Genomic DNA, 24095 nt, shown 5'->3' with positions numbered 1-24095 from the left:
GACAGTTAATGGCTTCATGGGGCCGTGTCAAATAACAGGCTCGACGTTGGACCGAAAACGCGCTTTCTTGTTGCCTTGACTGCATGTAAAGGGCTGCATGTAAAGGACCAGTGAGAAATATCAACCGAGAAGCTACGGGTCATGTCAGGGTTGTGATGATCGTCCCAAGTTTCTCTCGTCTGCTTCGTATGCAATTCGAGCTTGCATATAATTTCTCTAGTCTGCTTCGTAGTCAAAGCGACCTCGTAGGTCTAGCCCGCGCTTGAGGAATGGCTCGAACAAGCTTCTGCTGATGGACGCTCTCGTATGGTATTGCGAGGATTCTTGCGGAGACGTGAGACGGGATGATGGCATAAATGTACATTGACCGGAAACGGCTCTGGAGCCGAGCCGTAGGAAGACATTGTCAGGGGAATTGGCACATGCAGCGGCGAGGTTCGCAAAGGGCCACGAATTGTGTCATGCCATGGCCCGCCATGGTGTTTGATAGGTGACCGCGGCGAGGTTCGCAAAGGGCCACGAACTGTGTCATGCCATGGCCCGCCATGGTGTTTGATAGCCGACCGCGGCTGCGATGATCGGTAACGTCGGTATGATGCGGCCATCGCCTCGTGCTCGGATGGTTCTAGAGGATGCCAAACATGGCCGACTCGGCGAGGGCAAAGTCGCCGTAGTCGAGGTAGGAAAACTCGTCAGGCATGACGGCCGATTCGAGATCAAAGACGGGAGTCGGGTCGGCGTGGGAATGAGCCGAGGCCGGATGGAGGGACGCGGGCCAAGCGGCGGCCAGCTGGACTCCCAGACTCGGCGTGCCGCTGGGTTCGGCGAGGAGCTCCTTGCCGTAGGCCGCGGCGAACTCGAACATTCGCTTCGCGAGGCCGTCGGCGACGCGCGAGAGGGGATGGCGCGGCGTCATGCGCATCTCCCGCAGGGAGGAGACGACGGAGCCGAGGCAGCGGTAGTCGTCCTCGACGGCGATGGCGAGCTGGTCCCGGTGCTTGAGAGACAGCTCGAGCAGAAAGTGGCCGGCAAAGGAGAGCATGATGTGGATGTAGCTGGGCACCTTGACGAGGCTGCGGCGAAGGCCGGCCTCGTCGCGGACGAGCTTGAAGATCTCGAGAGCCGAGGCGTAGGCCATGCGGGCGGCGGCAAGGAAGACGTCCGGTATCGGATTCGCCCGCAGGCCGCGGAAAACGTGGTGGCCGAGATAGAGCCTGGCGAAGAGATGGTGCAGCCTGAAGCCGAAGAGCGGGAACTCGCCGAGCGACGCGTCGTCGCCTGCGAGCACGTCAGCCGGCACGGACGCACGCCAAGGGGGGCAGGGAAAGGGTCGGCGACGCACGAGACTGAAACAGGAGGGGATACTTGCGGATCCAGAGGTCGGTATCCGTCACGAACCCCTCGACGCAGCCGGCCAGGGGCTCCGGCACGGGCGTCGGGCGCTCGGAGCCAAACGTCTGCTTGGAGCGAATCATGGTGACGAGGAGGCCGACCTGGGCGACGGTTCGGACGTCCTGGGCCGTCGAGCCGTCGGCGGCGAGGAACTCGTCTCGCCTCTCCAGGATCTCGCGGTCGAGGCGCAGCAGGCCGTCCCTGTTGTGCAGGACGGAGAGGTGCTGGTCGCACATGAACAGGCAGTACCACAGCCGCACGCGGTCCCGGGCGTCGGCGTCGGCGTCGGCGCAGGCCCTGGCGATGTGCCGGTGCAGGCGCGCGTCGCCGGCCCGACGGAAGGCGTCGCAGAGGAGGACGCGCGAGGCGTCGGGCAGCCAAAAGGCGCCGACGACGAGGGCCCGGACGTGCTCGAGGTCGCGCTTCTCAAAGGTGGCGGCGGCGACGAGGCAGCGGAACTCGCGGTAGCACGCGTCGTAATGGCGATACATGTCGGCCAGGTGGAGGGCCGAGACGGTGCAGACGACGGCGAGGAGGGCCGGCGAGGCGTCGCGGACCGACCGGGTGGTGCGATGCTTGCCGGCGACGCCGTAGACGACGGGGTCCAGCTGGGTGAGGTAGTAGCTCACGAGCACGTCGGCCTCGTCGACGGTCAGCAGGCCCTTGCTAACCATGTCGGGTCGCCTCGGCGTCGGGCGCCATCGGAGGGCGTCGCTCCGCAACGGCGAGGCGGGCGCGGCCTGGGGGGCGAGGAAGGCGTCGACGGGGGCCTCGACGGCGGCGGGCGAGTGGCGCGGCGAGGGTTCGGAGGGGGCTTGGTCGCCATCGTCAAAGGCTCCGTCAAAGGCCCCGTCCCGCCGAGGAAGCAGGAGAGAGAGATGGGCGGCCGACGAAGGCGTCTCGAGCGGCGGCGGCGGGTCGAGGCGGAGATGGCGGCAGACGCGGTCGAGGTTGGCGTGCACGTGGCCGAGATCTCTCCTCAGGACGGCCAGCTGCCTGCCGACGGCTGCTCAGCGGGCCGTCGGGGCGGGAGGGGGTCCTCACGGGACGGACGGCGAGGCGAGAGACACACCTCTGGTCGAGGATGGAGTTGCGGAGGCCAAAGTCGATGATGCATTCGACGTCCTTGGCCCTGCAACGCGCGCACGGCGGGCCCTCGGCGGGCAGCTCGCACTTGATCTAGCACGGGCCGTCGTCAGCGGTCGGCAGAGGACGACGGCACGGCTTCCCGCAGACCTTTTGCTTGCGGCAAGCGGCACAGGAGGTGATTCTTCGACGGGCGGGAGCAGCGTTCGGCCGAGAGCTCGGCGTCCTGCCGGGGCCAGACGGAGGCGTGGCGTGGCGGTCCAGCTCGGCATCGTCGGCGGCGGCGGAGAGGGAGTCCCGCGTCCGCTTCGGCATGGCGGGCCGTCGACGAGCGGGATGGAGAGCGAGCCCGCAGGGTGCGAAGGGTGGACGGAGGTGAAGGTTGAAGGTTCGCCATGGAGTGGTGAGAAGGGTGAGAAGGGTGAGGGTGGCGAGAAAAGGACGACACAGCGGTGAGCTGGACGGTCCGGCCTGAGGCAGCGTCCGGCCTGAGGCAGCGTCCGGCCTGAGGCAGCACCCGCACGTGCGGCGACAGCTCTCATCTCAGGCACCCGGCCAAGCTACTTACAGGCACAATGGGGTGGCAAAATTGTTGATTCAATTTGTAGGAGAAGCGCTACCAAAGCTGAATCGTCCATTTTGTCAAGTGTCTGTACCTACGTAGTACTAATATACTGGGTACTAACTTGTCCAGAGTACCGTAGTTGAACTGCAGAGTACAGTCGTTGTACTGCAGAGTACGGTAGCTGTACTGCAGATTACAGTAGTTGTACTGCAGAGTACAGTCGTTGTACTGCAGAGTACGGTAGTTGTACTGCAGATTACAGTAGTTGTACTGCAGAGTACAGTCGTTGTACTGCAGAGTACAGTATCTGCGCTGCAGAGCACAGTGGCTGTAACTGTAGGTGATTAGCCTCTACAATATCGCCCAAGTTGGAGGTGCGCTTTTGGCCCTTTTGCCTTTACGTTCCCTATGTATTCTTACACCTGCACGCACTCCGTACATGCGGAGGAGCAGTCGCTTGATGCCTCCATCGCACCAAGGGGCGGATGCATCGCTCGTGCAAACAATCGGTGCACTGCCTGTAGATGCCTATAGCAGACACCTACTGGCGGTCGATGTGTGCTGTGCCGAGTACCCGCGGAGTACATCAGTAGCAGTACGGAGTACTTGCACCGTAAATGATCTGTACTTGCATTGTACATGATCTATACTTGCATCGCACATGATCTGTACTTGCGTCATACATGCTCTGTACATGTCTGCTGGTACTCATTACTTGTACCTGACCATCCCCCATCGGCCGGCACCATCCCCCAAGACGCCGTGTGTCGTGGTCGTTGCACCAACGCAGGTACGTCGCGGGTACCTTGGCAGTACACGGCACGACGGTGCCCAGATGTAGGTGCTCAGGTGTACTCCTTGCCGATGGGTAAACTCTTGCTAGGTAGCATCAAGGTACTCTGTAAGTAGTAACATGCTGACGGCGGTCGAACGGAACTTGATTTCTTCCGCATCGTGGTACCCGAACATGGTACGGTATGTACGCGTGGTCGGCCGTGCGCAAGCAAGTACTTGCGAACCTGGTACTGGGTACGAGCGAGCTGCCGCGGCACGGCACGACCACGACGACTGCAGTGCACGAGAACGGGTACATACACAGCAAGTAACGCACCTATACGCGCCGAACGAGCGGCGAAAGGGCGCCCGCATCAGTACGCACACGCGCACGACAAAGTACCGTGTACTCGACAGGGAGGTACTCGATGCACCTGCTTGCTCGTCGTGGCGAGGCACGGGTTGGCCGCTCCACGATCAGAGCCTGCCATGTGTCCAGTCCAAGTTCCATGACGGCAGCGAAAAGCATCCTCGTCCGACTTCCATCTCCCTCCCGCTCGCCACAGGCCTTTTGCATCCGCAGCCGCCGTCGTCGGGGCATTCTTCGCGGCACGAGCCAAGGGACGACGGCGGCGTCGGCCACGACAAAGGGCGAGCGAAGAGGAGTCTGGCCTTTTCATCACCTCCTCCTCGGTCCGCCATGACTCTACGGCAACGGGGCGTCGAGCAGAGGCCAACTGCCCATCTCGGGGGGACGAGGGCGGCGTCGACCACGACAAGGGGCGAGCGGAGACGAGTCTGGCCTTTTCATCACCTCCTCCTCGGTCCGCCATGACTCTACGGCAACGGGGCGTCGAGCAAAGGCCAACTGCCCATCCCGTCGCATCTCCCCTCGCTCCCTCGACGTCCTCACCGACGCTGGCGAAGCAGGTCCCGACGAAGAGGCCGTGACCCAAGCGGACAGCACACGGGCCCATCGACGAGCAAGCCAGCCGTCCTCAAAGTGCACTCGGCCTTGCTGTCCGCCCCATCACTGACGCAGGCGAAGCAGGTCTCGACGAAGAGGCCGTGACCCAAGCGGACAGCACACGGGCCCATCGACGAGCAAGCCGGCCGTCCTCGACGTGCACTCGGCCTAACTGTCCCCCCCATCACTGACGCAGGCGAGGCAGGTCTCGGCGAAGAGGCATTCAAGCGGACAGCACGCGGGCCCATCGACGAGCAAGCCGGCCGCCCTCGACGTGCACTCGGCCTAGCTGTCCGCCCAATTATGGAGCGGTAGCGTTGCAGGCAAGCTGCCCACGAAAGGACGAGGGACGAGGCATGTCGTGTGCCGCGTCCAGCACACGGGCCTATCGACGAGCAAGCCGGCCGTCCTCGACGTGCACTCGGCCTTGCTGTCCGCCCAGGGATGGAGCGGTAGCGTTGCAGGCAAGCTGCCCGCAAAAGGACGAGGTACGAGGCATGTCGTGCGCCGCGTCGTCGTCCTTGCCACCCCGTGCCCGCCGAACCGTTCGACCGTCCTTTCGCCACGGCAAATGGTGCATGGCATCATCGTGGCCCGGACGGACCATGGAACGTGGCGTCATCGTTGCCCGGACGGAATGGTGCATGGAGCTCACGGACAAGCTCGGTCGAAATCGTCAACGGCGTGTGGACGACTAGTTTCACGTCAGTCAAGGGCCCGACCACGGCCAATGGACGCGGACATCTGGTGGCCATGACCGTCGATATTTCGCAAGAGGGTGTGGTCGACGAATATATCCGAAACGACGCTTCGTCGTGCGTCCCCTTGGCCTGTCGTCGCCGTCGGCCCCGACAACGATGCACGTCGAGGTCGGTGGCTTCCTGCCTGCCTGGCGGCCCGGTCCTTTGGCATCAGCACGCCGGCTCGTCCACGGCAGGGGGCCGCTCGCTGCAGTCGTCCGGCAGCTCTATTCTTTCTCGATTCCCGTCTGTTCGTCCACGCTTGCTCGGCAATGTCCATGTGCGAGCCTTCGGAGGGACCGAGGTCGCGAGAGCAGGCGGATGATGATGTCGTTGCTGACTCGCTCCCGAGGAAATAAATCACGACTGTGCAGCTCGACTGGAGGATGACGCCAGCCTCCAAGAGGATCTTGTTCCGTTGGCGCTCAGCAGAGAGGCTGAATCGTCGTGGGTGAGACGACTGTCGTGTTAGAGATTGCGTAGCGAGGATAAATACGTACGGGGAGCGAAAGGAGCTGAGTCATGCGCCGATCCACCCCCGCGTGCTGGAAATAGCCTGGCCAAGCACCCCAGTTCCGATGCCTGCCGCCGCTCCGGTCGCTCTCGGTCGCTGCGTCGAGAATGATTTGGCCCTTGAATCGTGCGAATAGTTCGTACGCCGTATGGAAATTTCGTTTCGTCTCGCATTTGCGCAAGGGGTTCTACACGCATCGTTATGGCCGTTGATGCGCCGTTGTCAACTGCAGCAAGTACAAGTAGGAGAGTACGCTGGACGGTATAAGCACTTATCCAGTATAGGCACGTGTACAAGTAGGAGAGTACGCTGGACGGTATAAGCACTTATCCAGTATAGGCACATGCACAGAGTACGGAGCACGCACAAGTAGGAGAGTACGCAGGACAGTATAGGCACTTATCCAGTATAGGCACATGCACAGAGTCGGAGCACATACAAGTAGGAGAGTACGCAGGACAGTATAGGCACTTATCCAGTATAGGCACATGCACAGAGTACGGAACACGTACAAATATGAGAGTACGCAGGACGGTATAGGCATTTATCCAGTATAGGCACATGCACAGAGTCGGAGCACATACAAGTAGGAGAGTACGCAGGACGGTATAGGCACTTATCCAGTATAGGCACATACACAGAGTACGGAGCACGTGTACAAATAGATGTACAAGTTCAAGTAAGCAGATGCAGTCTAGGTACCTGTACTTGTGCGGGGCAGTGTTACGAGCCAAGTGTACATGTGTGGAGGTGTACAAGTACATGCGCCTGGTCGTGTCGACAGCGCATATTCATGTACAGTGTACGGCGTAGTGGTCCTCGTACAAGTACCGTCTCGGTGATCCGGACACAGCGCATGTACACTGGACAAAGAGACATGCTTGCACGTGGCACGAGGACGTGTACGTAAGCAACATACCGCATACCTGCATATGCGGTTCGCATACATTGCCGTGTGAGCTTATGCTTCCTACGTGCATATGCAAGTGCTCGTCCGCCGAGGTACTAATCAAGTACAAGTACACCGAGTGCTTGCTCTACTTGTGCACCGGTACTCCGTAGGTACCCGACATGCAAGTATGCGAGTATTCATTGCCGGCTACAAAGATACGGAGTCCTTGTAAGTGCATGCGCATGTACAGGTACATGTACTCAAGTACCGTAAGCACTTGCGGTGAAGGACGAGCACAAAGTAGCTGCTTGTACTTGTACATGCAAATGTAGCACGGCGATGGCGAGCGGACAAGTACAAGTACAAGCCCCGTGCATGACTCCGTAACGTTACTCCGTGCTCCACAATACCCCGTATTAATATACGGGGGTTTCGACGGCCCCACCAGCTGTCGCAAGCGCCGTCTCCGCCGAAAGCGGCCGGGGTGGGTCTCCTCTCCGGCGTCGAAGCCGCACGCTGGAGCCGTGACGCTGGATTATTGTTGATCGAGTAACGTTGCCATGGCCAATGTCGTCAGTCCCTCCTCGTCCGCGACTCCTCCGACGGGTGGATGCCCTCCTACTGTCCGAACTGGCGGTGAAACGGCGGGCGAGCGTGCTGCGGCGCCGACGCCGTGGCCCTGCATTGTCGGCCCTCATAGTCCCCTCCCTACAATCAGCCATGCCGTGTCGTATTCCCAAACCGAATCTTCGTGTTGACCCGTTCCGTGGCTCCTGTCATCGCTCCTCCTCCGTGGATCCTCGTCGACGACGTGCCTCCCGTCTAGTCAGTGCTCACGCCTTCATGCGTCCGCCCCGGACTTCGTGTCATGAGGTATATAGCATCCCGTCACCCGTTCCGAGCTCGGCCGTAGATGGTCGCAAGGCACCGCCATGATGCTGTCCGCTCTTTGCTCCTTCGTCACCCTGGCGCTGGCTGCCGCCCAAGGCGTGCCCGATGCTGTCGACGCCGGCGCGACGGCCCAGGTGCCGGGCCTCATCCGCCACCCCATCCGCGTCTCCCGGGCCGCCCCGCCCGGTGGTAAGCTGAGGCGGCGCCAGGTTCGTATCGACCACACGACGCGCGAGGATGGCATATTCTACACCATCGACCTGGCCATCGGCACGCCCGCCCAGACCGTGCCCGTCATGATCGACACGGGCTCGACGAAGCTCTGGGTCAACCCGCGGTGCGAGAGGGCGCGAAACGAGAAGCTCTGCTCCTCCTTTGGCCGCTTCACGAGCTCGCGGACCTTTAGCGACCTGAACAAGACGAGCCACGCCGTCTACATGGGAAGCGCCATGGCGAGGTTTCGCTACGGCTACGACTACGTCCAGGTCGGCCGTGAGTAGACCCCCGTCGTCCCGCGAGCCGGCGTGAGCGCTGACCCGCGCGAGCAGCGGCCCGCCTGAGCCAGCAGATCTTCGGCGTCGCCTACGATACCGAGGACATCTCCGCCAGCATCCTGGGTCTCGGCCCGAGGTTGGCCGACTGGCTCAACCCCTATCCGCTCCTCCTCGATAACCTCGTCGGCCAGGGTTTCATCAACAGTCGATCCTTTTCCCTCGACATTCGTTCCCTCGACAGCAAAAGCGGCTCCGTCATATTTGGCGGCGTCGACACCAAAAAGTTCCGAGGAAAACTCGAAAAGCGACCCATCATCCCGCCGCCGTCGTCGCTGAAAGGCAGCGTCGGCTACTGGATACACATGGACGGCATCGGCGTCCGCCGGGCCGACGGCTCCGCCGGCACCGTCTACGACAAGCCAAACGGCGTGGCCATCATGGTCGACAGCGGCTCTCCCTTCAACAGCCTCCCGAAAGCCGTCTTTGACGATCTCATCAAGCAGTTCCCGAGCGCCCAGCCCGTCAGCAACAGCTCGGACCTGTACACCGTGCCCTGCAGCGTCCGGGATTCCGACGGCCACGTCGATTTCAAGTTTGGCGGCGCCGTCATCAACGTCCCCTTTAAGGATTTCATCTTCAAATACGACCAGCTCTGCATCATCGGCGCCAACATCGCCGAAGGTAAGTCGAACGGCGCGTGCAAAACACCCCCCTGAGCGCCGGAGCTGACGATGCATCGCAGAGTATCCCCTTTTGGGAGATTCCTTCCTCCGCGCCGCCTACGTCGTCTTTGACCAAGACAACAACAACATCCACCTCGCCAACACTCACAACTGCGGCACAAATCTCGTCCCCATCGGCAAGGGTCCCGACGGCGTGCCCTCCGTTGCCGGCGACTGTATGCCTTCCTCGACCGGCAGCGTCCAACCGGCGAGCAGCACCACCGACGGCAGCGTCCAACCGACGAGCAGCACCACCGACGGCAGCATTCCTACCGCTGGCCCTGACGACATGAGCAGCATCGCCGAGAGCGGCATCGAAGACGGCGGCAGCCCGAACAGCAGCAACATGACCGGCGGCAGCAACATTACCGGCGGCAGCAGTACCAACAGCAGCATCACCGGCAGCGGCAACAGCACCAACAGCGGCATCGCCAACATCACCAACGGCGGCATCGATACTCCTAGCACCACCACCAACAGCAGCGTTTCTGGCAACATTCCTGACAGCAGCCTTGGAACCGCCAGCAACAAGGCCGACGGCAACGTTACTGGCGTCGACGTTGGAAGCACCGGCGGCACTGCCACCAACAGCAACATTCCCAGCGGTAGCGTTGAACCCATCAGCAGCAATGCCGACGGCAAAATGATTGGCGTCGGCATTGGAATCGTCGGCGGTGATACCGGCGGCAACGTTCCCGGCAGCAATGTTGCGCCCATTGACGGCTCCGTGGACGGCAAAAAGATAGGCCCCGATGATGGAACCGTCGGCGGCGGTACCAACAGCAGCATTTCTGGCGGGAAACCTACCAGCGTTGAGCCCGTCGACAACTCCGTCCCAGGCAAAAAGATTGGCATCGATGCTGGAACCATCAACGGCGGTACCGACAGCGCCATTCCCGGCGTGAAACCCAACAGCGCTGAACCCGTCGACAACTCCGTTGACGGCAACAAGATTGGCGTCGATGATGGAAGCGTCGTCAAACCCAACAGCAGCGTCGAGCCCATCGACGGCTCCATCGACGGCAACAAGATTGGCGTCGATGATGGAATCATCGGCAGCGGTACCAAGAGCAACGGTCCCGGCAGCAACGCTGAACCCATCGGCGGCGGCATCAACGGCAACCTGATTGGCGTCGATGTCGGAATCATCGGTGGTGAGGTCGATAACAACGTTCCTGGCGGCAAGATCGATAACAACATTCCTGACGGCAAGGTTGATAACAACGTTCCTGACGGCAAGGTTGATAACAACGTTCCTGGCGGCAAGGTCGATAGCAACGTTCCTGATGGCAAGGTCGATAACACTGTTCCTGGCGGCAAGGTCGATAACAACGTTCCTGGCGGCGACATCAAGTCCGCAGGCAGGCTGCCGATCGGCGACGGCCTCCCATCTCCCAACGGCGCGCCTCGCACGCCCCTGACGTCCACCTTTACCTCGGTCTCGGTCGAGACCATCTGTCCGCCGCACGTCTCTGGCTGCCCTGGAAGCCATGTCCTGTCCCGGACCACCACCGGCACGTCCGTCTGGTATCCGGATGCGAGTTTGGCCCCGAGCATGGCACCGCCATCGCCCAGTCTCCCTGCCGTGAAATATTCTTCGTCGACATACACCATCACGGACTGCCACGGGAAGCAGTCCTGCAAGGTCGGGGACGTTTCCACCGAGGTTGCGAAAAGCACGCAGCTGCCGTCGCCAAACAATCCATCCGTGTACGCCTCGACCAAGATATACACCATCACGGACTGCCGTGGCAAGGGACCCTGCAGCGTGGGACAGCTGACCACGGAGCTGCTTGGTTCGTCAACGCTCGTGAGCCCGGTTCCCAGTGCTACGGCGGCCAACACGGCTCCTCCAATGGTTCCTCCACCGGCGCCTGATGCCAAGTCCGTGTATACGATTTCGACGGCATCGACGATTACGGATTGCCGCGGCAAGGGACCATGCACCATGGGGGGCGTGACGACGCAGGTCGTCGCCCTCACGGCTTCGGTGTGCCCCCAGACGACGGCGACCTGGACCATCCCCGTGGATTCCGTCTGTCTCGAGCGTGATGTGGGCTGCAAGCCCGGGGAGAAGAAGTCGAGTTACTTTGTCGCCGTCGTCACCCCCGTCACGCCGGCTCCGACGCCCATTCCCATCCCCGGATCCGAAGATGGCAATTCGCCCTTGCAAGATCCCCAGGATCCGGTTGCTTCCCTCGGGACCTCGTCTCCCGCGCCAACGCCGGCATACTCCGGCGCTGCCAGCAGGCGGAGAGCACCCGGAATCGCCGCACTGGCTCTATTTTCTCTGGCAATCGTCCTCGCGTGAAGCGGTACGCGGCGTGCACGGCATGCATGTATTTAAGGAACGGTGGTTCGTTTGATTGATGATTGGCATTGCTTGCAAGGCGTTTGGGATTACGGGCAAGGACACGAGTGTAGTCTTGAAATATTGAAATATTGAAATATTGAAATATTGAAATATTGAAATATTGAAATATTGAAATATTGAAATATTGAAATATTGAAATATTCAATTAATGCAATGGAAAAGAAAAAAAAAGACATTGCTTCATGAAGTACTCTGCGGTGCATGACTCTGGCAATGTCTAGTTGGAAAGCCTCCATCCACTGCCTCGGGTTTTGGCACATTGACTGCCGAGATATACTGTATTTATAGCAACCGATCTACGCTTCTGGATGAGAGCCCTGCTTTCGAAAGGCGTCCAAGTACAGCACGGAGTACACCATAAATACATGTACATTCTATCCCGTGTGGGCATCACGTCACATTATAGGCTGAAGTGCAAGTCGAGCATGGCATGAAACGCGGGCACTAATGGTGTGCTCTACTGCATTAGAATTCGGCAGTGGGGCTTGACAGGGTTGTTTTGAATTACATGCCTATGCCCAGTCAAAGATCGTGTCGTTCCATCAACTATCGATACCCGAGGTCCATGCATGAATTACCTAGTCGTTGACCTTGCCAGGTTGAAAAGCCCGCTAGGAAGTCCAGACAAACGACACAGAAAACGTGGACTTGAATCCCTGTATAGTCTTTGTTTCGACAATGGAAACGTGGACTTGAATCCCGGTATAGTTCTTGTTTCGACACTGGAAACGTGGACTTGAATCCCAGTATAGTCCTTGTTTCGACACAGGAAACGTGGACTTGAATCCCTGTATAGTCTTCCTTTCGGTACAGTTATGTGGACTTGAATCCCTGTATAGTCTTCCTTTCGTCTCTCGAGTGAGCAGATGTTAAAAGCAACGTACTCTGCCGTCATTCAGCATCGGCTGATTGTGTCGTGATCATCAGATAGAATCTCAACACTGTATTCTTCGCTCTGCGCCAAGGAGTCGTGTATTCTTTTCTTTCTCTCTTTGAAGTGTTTGGCAAGATGCAGGGTTGCTCTCGGAGCAGTGTGTCCCTTTGCATGCTGCTGCTATGCCAGTGGCTCCCTGCCTACGCAGTAGACACGCCCCCTGAGCAAAAGCCAGAGGATGCCGGTCAGGCTCTCAGGATTCCACCTGGCGCGCGGCCAGTTCGTTTGCAAGACCTTCACTTGCCGGAGGAGAACAAGAACATAATGTGGACGGTGAATCACCAGGTACCTGGCAAGGCAAGGGAGCCACCGAACTTGGTCTTTCGCTTCGACTTTCGCGATCCGCACGAGGTGTTCAAGACTGGCCTGCAGACGCGCCAACGACAGCGCGAGGGAAAGTCTTCGATATTTGGATGGGATGTTTCTCGTCATACCGTTGCCACTGTTGAGAATTCGGAGACGACAAACTACATTTCGACGACGCGACTTCCCAAGATTGCGGAGACGTTCGGCAACAACTTGGATTCTAGCGGTAGATATAGATTTTTTGACAGCGCCGAGCTTGCCGAAGCCGAAAAGAAAATCGGACCTGACGGCAAGGTCGACTACAATCATCGTCCTGTAGATCTGGCTCATGATGGCGTATCCAGCGCGGAACCTCTCGAGGGCTGGGTCTTCATCATCAAGCCAGATCCATCCTTTATCAATGTTTTCCAGTCTCTCGGACCGGATGGCTATCTAGACCCGGAGCATAGATCCCAGCAGGAGTTTGCAGCCATGGAGCAGATTTCGCCAGATCGAATCATCGGTGCCTATGACCTGCAGGATCCGGATAGGATGGTGATATTCAACCCGACATATAACCAAGCCTACAATGGCCAGCGTGCGGGAATTGGATACCAGCGACTTGCGCACAACAGCAACGAACAATTGGCGGAAATGGCTTCGATTATTCGCGAAGCCGCCGAGGTCGAGAGCCAAGGACTCAGGCTCGAAGCGGCAAAGCATCCTGTGCCTATGAAGGAATGGAAACCGATGCCTTTGTCTCAATTTATCCAGGAATTCAACGCATACGTTACCGTCACGGCACCTGACGCCAAAACGGATACCGACTCGAGCCATCAGGACCGTCCCGGCAATGACGAGACAACTGGTAAGACCTACGCAACAGACCGCCGGCGCCCCAATGAAGGTGCCGAGGATGATGGTGTGGGCGGAAAACGGATCAAAGTCGTCTGCCCGCGCAGCCACGGATGCGACGCACTGCGTAGCCTGGACGAGCATGGCGCAGCGAGAGAGTTGACGCCCATCGTCGAGGCCGTCTCGGCAAGGCACTTTGAGATGCTCGCCCGGAAGCATGGGCTCAAGCCCGTCGTCGAGGATGCTTTCCAACAATCGCTGCCGTCCTTTCGCAGCGACAGGCTGGGCTACCATGGTGCTGCCTCTGAGTCTCACCCCCTTCCGTCTTCGTTTGGCGGCCAGGTGCTGTCCTCGGCCGGCAAATCGCTGCAACTGCTCGGCGGAGGGCTCTATGCCTACGGCCTGGTCGAGGTCATGGTGAAGAATGCCAGCACCATAGACCGCGTTGCGGCGTTGACGTCCATCGTGCCCATCGTCGGCTGCGGCACCTCGATAGCGGCCCAAGTAAGCCAAGGCAACGCCGGCGTGCCGGAACGCATCGACGATGCCCTATGCGCCATCGGCGACGTCCTGCTCCTTACCCCCTTGGCTCCTGTCGGGGAAGCGATACACATCTGTCGATTCGCCGTGACCCTGACGAAAGTGCTGGATGCGTACATATCGGAACCGGAGCAGGCCAGGGCAGTCCGCGATCAAGGCTGGGAAACTTTCCTGCAAGACCACATGTACCGAAGGCTCTCCTCCGTCGAGTTCGGCACGAAGCTGCGCTACGCTCTAGCCGTCGAGTCCTTGGCCTTGCTCTCCGACGGGGCGCATATGATGGGCATCCTTCAGGCAAGCCGGCAAGGGGCACTTCGCCATGCCAGCAACGCCACGGTGCAAGAGCAGGCTTTGCTCGAGGACTTCTTCCGCAACGCCACCGAGCAAGTTGAAGCAAATATATCCGATGAACTGGTGCAGGGGCAGCGCCAGACGCTGCTGAACACTGTCTACAGCGTTCTGGAAAAGCATCAGACAGCCTCGCTGCGGGCGCTGGCCGATCAGTACAACAAGGCGTTTGTCCAAGACAAACTGGCCGGCGCCGCCGATCGAATCAAGAAGTTTGCTTACAACAACAAGTTGCCTCTGCCCAACCACCTCGTCGTTGCCTATCTCATCGGCCAGTCGCTGGGCCAGGCCACCAAGCAGGCGCCCCCATCACCTCCATCGCCGTCCGAGGCCAACGCGGCGCCGGTGCCCTCGCAGGCCGGCAACGTAACTACCGGTCAGATTCACGCCCAAACGCTAAATCTTACCGATTACCTGCAGCGAAAGCAGCACGGCCTAGCCAAGGCGGAGATGGAATCCATCTGCATCCAGCAAGGCCATGCCGTTACCAACCTCCTCGGCGGTCAAGGCAAAATGGAAGATGTTGCGAAAGCGTCGCCGAAGCTTGACCCTTCCGCGGCACTAGATTTTCAAATTTTAGTGGCCATGAAGTTGGGACTTTTGTTTCAGCATTGGAAACCTTCAAGCAACGGGAAGCTTCAACTAATTCCCGAGTCGCTCATGGAGAAGCCTGGAATCATCGGCACCGCCATGGGCATTGCCGAGGAAATAGCCACGGAGCTAGTCGACGCATACTGTGAGATTCCTATTTTGAAAGACCTCATGTTGGGGTGCAAGGTTCTGTAGATGTTTTGTAATTCGTCACGCACTGCATAAATGAGTTGACGGGAATGACAGTCAGCATAATACATCAAGAAATTACTTACACACTTTTGAAGCATGTGTGATGCAGCAGGTCACCAGTCTCTTCGTGTTTCCCTCCTCTCTCACTCCGCCTCAGAAAGATTATCCAAGATGCTCCAATAAATCTCGCCTTCTTCGACATGACATAAGGCAGATGAGACGCGCCAAGACGACCATAGTCAGCGAGGCGTGTAAAGCAATACAATCGATGCCGAGTAAAGGATGGGGATGAAGTAGGCCGTTGCAGAGAACAGTAAATCAGAGCCATTCCGGACTCTGGGCTCTTCATGATACTGCAGCGTCCTTGATTGCCGCGGTAGGCAGTGCTCTTGTTCGTTGCGGTAGGAAGCGACCTTGTTCGTTACGGTAGGCAGCGTCCTTGTTAGCTACCGTACCCGTGGCCGATCTCTATTCTCTTCTCCTCACTTGAGGGAGTAAGGGGTAATAACGAAGCAAGTGATTGCGTGTCTTGGTGACGATACCCCCGTGCCTCAAATCGGTGCCTCAGGTTCCCAGATGCAGATGCCTCAGGTTCCGAGATGCAGATGCCTCAGGTGCCGAGATGCAGATGCCTCAGGTTCCCAGACGTAGATGCCTCAGGTTCCCCGTCGTAGATGCCTCAGGTTCCCAGACGTAGATGCCTCAGGTTCCCCGTCGTAGATGCCTCAGGTTCCCAGACGTAGATGCCTCAGGTGCTCAGATGCAGATGCCTCAGGTTCCCAGACGTAGATGCCTCAGGTTCCCAGTCGTAGATGCCTCAGGTGACGAGGTGCCTCAGGTGCCCAGGTGCCCAGGTGCCCGAGTGGTTATCTAACGTCTACAAAAACGCACGTGATCTCCCTCTTCCTCCTCTCGCTCGTCCTCGTCACACACGCATGCTGCCAACATGGCTGTCGTTTACTCTCTGACGGACACGATCAATGAATTCTTTCAATCTCGTCGATCCGTTTTGCGTCGACAATGTGATGAACTCGCCGTTTCAATCCTGGCTAACGCAACGGCAGCTTCTTCGTACAAGCTTGGAAGGCGAAGCAATCGTTGGCCCCAGAGGCCGTTGCGGCGATTCGCAGCGATTACCAGCACGGGATCGAGCTTCTTTCCCAAGCATAACCTAGACGCTTCGCGAGCAACCTGAACGAGGTCCTGGCCCGCCTTCCGATGCTCTTCACGTCTGCCTACCCCCTGATCCTCAGTCAAGCCAGCACAGAAGGCATCCAGATACCTCAGAGAGCAATGGCCATCCCCCACCGGCAATCGACCATCTCGCACACCCCTCGACTCCGCCACCGAGGAAGGGCCTTGCGAATCTGGCCTTGGGCCGCTCGAGTTGGCCTCGCCACGTTGGCTGCCTAAGGCTTTCGGAAGCACGATGATCTTAAAAGCGGGGTTGAGAGGAACATGTAACGGCCAACTCCTTCATTTCCTCGTTCTGCCCCGTGGTATCCATCTATCCAACATGATAACACTGAATAACACCCAATGCCCCGTATGCTCTGCGTATATGCCGCTTGTCAGAGCCTTGACCGAGCATACCTGGCTCTATCAGGTAAATAGGACCGAGATGGCGCCAGGAGTACCGTCTAACGCATTCTCGATAGGCCGAAATCACCATTGTGCTCACAAGAGCAAAGGATCTTGTCTTGAGCGGGAGGCCAAATCAGCGTGTGCAGCTCGCCACATTGCTTTCTCGGCTGCAGGAACTTGTCCTTCATCGCGGCCTGGAGTTGAAGGATTTCTCAGCGGACGAAAAAAGCGACGACACACTATGCCACAACACAATCAGTCATACTGCGGAGCAAGACGCGGGGTCTCCGGTTTGGACAGGAAACGTTGGCCAAGGGGCGGACTTGTCAGCGTTGGTCGACAGGAACGGCCGAGCAAGGACGAGGTCAAGGCTGATATGCCCCCATCACCGCTGCAAGGAGGAGAGACAGACGTTTTCGAGGAAGCAAGACCTTGAGCGGTACTATGCCTTGCGTGCGGCCTCCATCTCGTCGCAGCCGTGGACGGCAGAATCGTTGATGCCTTGCACGCAGATTACGACCTCGACGAAACCTGTCAATTCTGCGGCACGCGGTTCGCGCAGGCCAAGAAATACTTGACGCACAAGTGCAAGATGGCCGATGCTCTGCAGCAACGGCACATCAAAAATCGATGCGAAGCATTACGCAGAGGCATCCGGAGGTTGTTGGGTTCGGGGAGAAGCACGCATAAACGGGCCGGTGGGGAAGTCGTCGCGGGAATTCGAAAGAGACTGGCCACGTCGGGCAACTATGCCGCAACGGCTGCAACGGCTGCAACGGCTGCAACGGCCGCAATCGTCATGCATCCGTTCCATCCTTCTCTAGACATGGCAGCCGATGCAGCTTGGAACGATGCAGTTTGGAACGACGCGGTGCCACCACACCTACAACCGGCACCGGCATTGCCACCCTCAGCGCCCGTCCCTTCCGACGAGTCCGTGGTGCCAAGCAGCCATGCTCCTGAATATGATGCACTTCTCGCTCCGATATACAACACGGATATGCTGACGGGGCAAGGGCAGTCCGTCTCATCATTTCATGCGCCCCTATACTCGGCCAAACCGTCGACTTTGCCATCCGTTGCCGCGGGTGGGCAAAATTTCCAACTTCAGGATGAATGGGACGCAATATTAGAATCAAATCAACAACCTTTTTTTAATCCTCCTTCGAGACTGGTGTGCCGACACGACTCGTGAGAATTCTGCCACTGCCGTTGACTGCACCACCGGTGCCTTGCCTTGCTCATGCTGGTGCTGCCTCTTGGGCGGGATCCCTGTGCAGGTCGTACGTGACGGTGGAGCCTTTGATGATTCGGAAGCAGAGTCGTCGATCGAGTATCGCTCTGGGTCATGTGAGATGAATGCAACGGAAACGAAACCTCAAGGAGCAAACGCACATGCCACCTTGCTTCATCTTCACCGCGACGGGCAAGTAGTTTCTCTTCATCAGAGCGGCACCGGGCGGCTCGAGCAGGCCGTTTGATGCCTACGCCGCCTTCAAGGGAGGCAGTCCCGGAGGGTCCAGATGAGAGCGGCGGTACAGTTCCGCCTCCGAACCGGGACGCCATATGTGGACGATGACGTGCTCTTTCTGACCCGACTCTACGGAAAAGACGAACCGATGGGCCGCATCCTCGCCGAGGGTGATGCAGAGCCGAACGTCTGGACGATCGAGGTAGGGTGCGAGGATTTTTCGAACATTCTGGACGAGGTTAGACGAAACGGAAGCAGAGGTGCATTCAACCGACGCTGTTGGCGAGAAGTTTGGGCTTCGCAACGTCTACGCTCGCCGGGCTGTCGGCGATGCCGCGTCGTTCGAGCTCATCGACGAGGCTTCCGATGGCCGCGTCCTCGTCGAAGAAATATCCATTCTCCTCAAAGGACCGAAGCGGTTCCGGCCGGGTATCCGACGATGAAGCCATGAGCGACGAATGGCCATGCGTTGATGAGTTGCTGCTGCCCGTCCGTGATGATGGCTCGTCTGCATGCCACGGGCGGGGGGGAAGCTTTCCATTGTGCATGTAAGATGAGCTGCAGCACCTGTAATTATACTGCACAGGCGCTGTAACTGTAGGTGTGTTGGGCGGTGATGTCCTGCCTATAGGCTTACCATGGTCGTGCTGACAGGGCACCTGTGCTAAGCCTGATCAGTCCAGGCAGGCCATGTGATCGATCTGGTGACCGAGATGGCACGTCAAGGCGGGGGCCTCCATTCTCAACTTTGCTCACCGATCAATCACTTTCTTCCCTCTCGACCAGCACCAAAACGCAACAGTCTACACTCCCTTGATGACATGTTGAATGCTCCAGAGCTTTCGGGTATGACCTTGATCGTGGCCCCCCGCCATGAGGCATCTGGCACGGGAAGACGCTAATTTCTCGCAGAGGCAAGCGTCGTGACGATGAGCAGCACGACCGTGAGCAGCATGACCGTGAGGAGCACGACCGAGAGCAGGACGACCAAATGTCCCAGCTGCCACGGCGAGGGCATGCGTGGAAGCTTCATCTGCAGCAGATGCAACGGCAACGACGTGGTCCCCGTGACGCAGAATTCTTGTCCGTCCACGTTCCCTGCCGCCGCCGATCCTCTTTCCTCTCCGGGCCAGCCGCCCATCGTCTGCCGTCGGGACCTCGTCTCCGTCGGAGAAGCAAACACATCATGAAGGAGGGCACCGTCGTCGATGGCCCGGCATCTTGGCACCCGGACACCCGCGTATTGTCCGCTGTCGGGCCTTTGTCTCTGTCGGAGATGGCAGCACGGCATTGTCAAGGATGGCACCGGCGCTGGTGGCTCGGCACCTGGGCACCTGGGCACCCGGGCACTTGCGTGCCGTCTGCTGTATGCTGTCGGGACTTTGTCTCCGTCGGAGAGGCAAGCAACACATTGCAAAGGATTGCACTGTCACGAATGGTGCGTCCGGGCACCCACACCCTGTCCGCTGTCGAGACTTGTCTCCACCGGAGGAGTACGAAATATTACACCATCAAGGACGACACCGTCGCTGGTGGTCCGGCACCCGGGCACCCGAGCACATATTGTCTGCTGCCGGCACTTTCTGTCGGGACCTCCATCGGAGAGGCAAGCAACACATTGCAAAGGATGGCACTGTCATCAATGGTGCGTCCGGGCACCCACACCCTGTCCGCTGTCGAGACTTGTCTTCACCGGAGAACGAAATATTACACCACCAAGGACGACACCGTCGCTGTCGAGACTTGTTCTATCGGAGAACGAAATATTACACCGCCAAGGACGACATCGTCGCTGACGGTCCGGCACCCGGGCACCCGAGCACATATTGTCTGCTGCCGGCACTTTCTGTCGGGACCTCGTCTCCGTCGGAAAAGGAGACAACACATCGGCAAGGATGGCGCAGCTGCCGACGGCACGGCACCTAGGCACCCGGACACTCGCGCAGGACACCTTGGCTATCTTGGCGTGTCCAGCAGTCTTGTCGGATTTGGCTGATTAATGGTAGACACACGTTGCACATGCACGTCGGCTGCCTGTGCCTGCCTGGATTTGCGGCGGCATTTGACGATGAGTTATGCCAACACGGACTCGGGCAACCAGTTGGGAGTACAAAGCTCGACTACTCAATACCAGTCATCGTCCACTTTACTCGTCCTCTCAACCACACAGCCTTCCTCTCCCGTTCCAACCAAATCATTTTGGCACAGCTCCATCTCCATTCTCTGTTCAGCATGGCCACCGTCATGCCTCTCCGTCCCGATGCCCTGCTGGGCCTCCACGTTGCCCTCACCATGGCCGATTTGAAGGAGTCGTCGCACATGTATGATTGACCCCCAGATGGCATTCGACGGCTGACCGAGCAGAATAGCTATATCCAAGTCTCCGACGTCGGAGCTCATCCCGAGGTCCCGATGCGTCATGTTTTGAATGTCCACCACCTCATCCACAAACACAGGACGAGGAACATCTTTGGGTTGCACCCGCTCCGGGCACATTTTTGGGTGGAAGAAGACGAGGTCATGCTCGGCAAAAGCCTCCGATCGATGCAAGATTGCTGGATCAGACCCGCGACGATGGAGTGCCATTGATGGCCACCTTTACTTGATCTTGTCCTGCAGTCGGTTCGTCCCTCACGAGTACCGCGAGGGACGACCGACGGCCCCGGCGACGGAGGACGATGCTCATTTTTTGGACGAGTTGGCCCAATATCTTCGAGTGCACAGCCTAACGACTCTCCTCGACGTTCAGGTTCCCCACAAAGGGCCATCAGGAGAGTTTGTTGAATTCGTCTTTGGCGGCTGTGGCACCGTCCTGCAGCGCGCATCGAAAGCGAATCATGAGCCTGCCTATCGAACCACGGGTTGGACCGCGGGGCGCAACGACGGATCTGCCGACGCAGCGGCCAAGCCCGACGACAAACACGGCTCCACGATCAGGGGTACCCATCGAGTCTTTAAAGATGGCAGGATGCCCCGCGACGAGGAAAACTAGGTATCGGGGTTGAAGAGTGAGGGCATCTGGTAGTGTCACTCGATGTCAACGCATGATGGGAGGCATCGTCGACGGGAGAGGAGGCCCCATGACCGTCATTACCGTCGCAGACACGGCGGCCTTGTCGATGGAAGCAATACACAGTTGGCCGGCATTGGATTCTCTCCAGGCCCCATGACAGTCATTACCATCGCAGACACGGCGGCTTACTCGATGGAAGAAATACATCAATGGTCGACATGAGATTCCCTCATGGCCATATAACAGTCATTACTGTCGCAGACACGGCGGCCATCTCGATGGAAGAAATATACAGATGGCCATCATCATCAAACAAACATGTCAGTCCACATTTACATGTAGCAGCCCTTTTTTGATCCATGATGCAATGTACCTACCCTCATTCAAAGGACGATGAGTAAGCGCATTCGAGATGTTAGCCGTAGGCGTGGTCGGCATTGCGCAGCACCTTGGACTGTCAAAGTTGTATCGTGCTTGTCCAGCGCCTTTCCCTGCTCGGCTGCACTGCTTTGGCTAGATCGATCGCGACGAGCTTGCCTACGATGAGATGATGCTGCTTGCAGTGACAGAAATGCTGACAATATATAGCATAACTCATTATGTAGCGGACTAGTGTGACTCGATGGCAATTATCAGCTACTCTAGCAGGTCCTTGATGAAGAATGATGGACGTGAATACAATCATCATGGCTTGCCAGAAACATGAACGCCGTAGAAACATGGCCGCCGTAGCCTCGTCAGACACTGCCGCCGTAGCCTCGCCAGACACTGCCGCTGTAGCCTCGTCGGAAACATGGCCGCCGTAGCCGCGCCAGAAACATGGCCGCCGTAGCCTCGTCAGACACTGCCACAGTAGCCTTGCACAGATCATGACCGCCGTAGCCTCGCCAGATACATGACCGTCGCAGCCTCGCCAGATACATGACCGTCGCAGCCTCGTCAGACACATGACCACCGTAGCCTCGTCAGACACTTGACCGCCGTAGCCTCGTCACACTGCCGCCGTAGCCTTGCACAGATAATGACCGCCGTAGCCTCGCCAGAAACACGGCCGCCGTAGCCTTGCCAGAAACATGGCCGCAGCCTCGTCAGACACATGAGCCTCGTCAGACACTGCCGCCGTAGCCTTGCACAGATCATGACCGTCGTAGCCTCGCCAGAAACATGGCCGCAGCCTCGTCAAACACATGACCGCCATAGCCTCGCCAGAAACATGGCCGCCGTAGCCTCGTCAGACACACTGCCGCCGGAGCCTCTCCCGCCGATGCCTGCCAAGATGGTGTTGAACGCGTCGATAATTGGACAACATAATGGCATTGTCCAATGCCAACAACAAGGACGAGGCAACCGTATTGATGTATTGGTAAAGGGCGGTTTCACAGACGCGACTTTCATCTGCCACGTTGAGCCAGGCACCGTCACCCCTGGCTTCCAAACTGCAACGATTTGAAGCACCCATTCAGCGTCGATACAACCTACCTTGCAGGTGTAACCAACCACCCGTCTTGCACACCATCACGTTGACGACGACTCTGGATGGCTTTGCGGTCAAGTCTGCAGGCTAATGAATAGCACAGTAAGCGGCTGCAAAATCCTCCGCTCGCGTGTCTTGGTTGTATGGGACGGCTAAGTCTCCTGCGCCCTACTGAAAAGCGTCATTCACGTATAACGAGCGCTTGGAAGCCTGCGATGATGCGTGATGCAGATGGGGTCACGGGAAGACGAGGAACGTGGCCATGCAACGTTTATGGGACGGCAGCCCACGTGATTACCTGTGATGTGCGACGTTGGTGGACGAGGAATGTAATGAGGAATTCTCCGAGTCTTGCTAGTGCCTGGGTAAGTATATTTGCTGCTCGTGATGTGGGCGAGCTGTTTGTGTAATCCGAGCATAAAGTACAAGTGTACTGCACGTAATATGTCTCGTCTTACACGACTGCAAGCATTATTAACTTGATTATACCTATGAATGCTTGAGGAGTGCTCCGGCGTCTATGCTTCATCGTGAAAGTATTCATTATCATCCGTTGCAACCCAAACAGGCTTTGACGCAGAAACTCACCGTGCCACTTGTGCCTGTTCTCCATAACAGTGTGTATACTACAAGAATGTATTATTAGTGCATTCCCTTGACGTTAGAACGGAGTAGGGATACGGAAAACTCCGTACATACGCCTATATGGCACCAAGTATTACTCTTTTCTTTTGGCACGGTACAAGTGCAGTATAGTAACGGTACCCACCAGTACGCGTACACTATTATTCTGTCGACTTGACAACAATAATACCAAAGTGTACACGTACAACCAAGTAGTTGTACTTGTTTGTCTCGACACCAATAGTGTCTGCCCCTGCTGGCTGCACGCCCTTGCAAACATGAGCATGAGCTGAGCTGATGGCGTGCAACTGATGGTATAATTGTTGCCGTGCTTGTTGCCTCCATGTACATTACCGTAGCACGAGCACGCGTACTGTACTGTATATTGGCGGCAACATCAGTGACGTACTCGTACTCGCAAGTAATATGAATCATTCCCGTCGTACCCCCTGGATAGACTGGCGTTGCGGGGTCCAGGGGGCCGCCTGTCAGAGGCTCAGACACGGCTGATCAGGGGCAAGGGCTCCATGCCCTACGAACCCCGAGTAAGCAAGCGTTCAAGTAAGAATAAGTTAGCAGGTGCTCCGTATGGACTGACATCCACCGTGATGAGCATAGTCACCCGCCTTCGCGACCAGGGTGATGCTTGTGTCGTGCAACTAATTATGGATACAAGTACGAGGACGGAGAAAGTAATTCTTGCCGAGACTCCGCGACGTTCCATAACATGGCCTCGTTCTGAAGTTGGTCTGGAAACAGAATCAGCATCGCTG

General features: G+C 57.9%; 7 protein-coding genes across 7 annotated transcripts; 5 read left to right on the top strand and 2 right to left on the bottom strand.

The window, feature by feature from the left end:
* Positions 1 to 625: 625 nt before the first annotated feature.
* Positions 626 to 3534, bottom strand: DCS_08237 (uncharacterized protein; the record flags this gene model as incomplete). The annotated part of the gene is made up of 6 exons (XM_040805515.1): positions 626 to 1278; positions 1343 to 2388; positions 2465 to 2571; positions 2629 to 2983; positions 3165 to 3377; positions 3464 to 3534. 6 exons carry the CDS (start codon positions 3532 to 3534, stop codon positions 626 to 628), a joined length of 2445 nt encoding a protein of 814 aa, XP_040655619.1.
* Positions 3535 to 5169: 1635 nt separating this feature from the next.
* DCS_08236 (uncharacterized protein) lies at positions 5170 to 5406 on the bottom strand (the record flags this gene model as incomplete). The annotated part of the gene is made up of 1 exon (XM_040805514.1): positions 5170 to 5406. One exon carries the CDS (start codon positions 5404 to 5406, stop codon positions 5170 to 5172), a length of 237 nt encoding a protein of 78 aa, XP_040655618.1.
* Positions 5407 to 7865: 2459 nt separating this feature from the next.
* On the top strand, positions 7866 to 11348 carry DCS_08235 (uncharacterized protein; the record flags this gene model as incomplete). Its single annotated transcript, XM_040805513.1, has 3 exons — positions 7866 to 8313; positions 8370 to 8996; positions 9058 to 11348. The coding sequence occupies 3 exons, from the start codon at positions 7866 to 7868 to the stop codon at positions 11346 to 11348; spliced, it is 3366 nt and encodes a 1121-aa protein (XP_040655617.1).
* Positions 11349 to 12420: 1072 nt separating this feature from the next.
* DCS_08234 (uncharacterized protein) lies at positions 12421 to 15159 on the top strand (the record flags this gene model as incomplete). Its single annotated transcript, XM_040805512.1, has 1 exon — positions 12421 to 15159. The coding sequence occupies one exon, from the start codon at positions 12421 to 12423 to the stop codon at positions 15157 to 15159; it is 2739 nt and encodes a 912-aa protein (XP_040655616.1).
* A 3200-nt stretch (positions 15160 to 18359) lies between these two features.
* DCS_08233 (uncharacterized protein) lies at positions 18360 to 18654 on the top strand (the record flags this gene model as incomplete). Its single annotated transcript, XM_040805511.1, has 2 exons — positions 18360 to 18449; positions 18499 to 18654. 2 exons carry the CDS (start codon positions 18360 to 18362, stop codon positions 18652 to 18654), a joined length of 246 nt encoding a protein of 81 aa, XP_040655615.1.
* Positions 18655 to 19202: 548 nt separating this feature from the next.
* Positions 19203 to 20207, top strand: DCS_08232 (uncharacterized protein; the record flags this gene model as incomplete). Its single annotated transcript, XM_040805510.1, has 1 exon — positions 19203 to 20207. The coding sequence occupies one exon, from the start codon at positions 19203 to 19205 to the stop codon at positions 20205 to 20207; it is 1005 nt and encodes a 334-aa protein (XP_040655614.1).
* Positions 20208 to 20443: 236 nt separating this feature from the next.
* DCS_08231 (uncharacterized protein) lies at positions 20444 to 21203 on the top strand (the record flags this gene model as incomplete). The annotated part of the gene is made up of 2 exons (XM_040805509.1): positions 20444 to 20532; positions 20831 to 21203. 2 exons carry the CDS (start codon positions 20444 to 20446, stop codon positions 21201 to 21203), a joined length of 462 nt encoding a protein of 153 aa, XP_040655613.1.
* Between the last annotated feature and the right edge of the window lie 2892 nt (positions 21204 to 24095).

Source organism: Drechmeria coniospora, chromosome 03 (assembly GCF_001625195.1).
Source record: "Drechmeria coniospora strain ARSEF 6962 chromosome 03, whole genome shotgun sequence".
Taxonomy (NCBI): Eukaryota; Fungi; Ascomycota; class Sordariomycetes; order Hypocreales; family Ophiocordycipitaceae; genus Drechmeria; species Drechmeria coniospora.
This window is presented reverse-complemented; position numbering and strand designations above follow the sequence as displayed.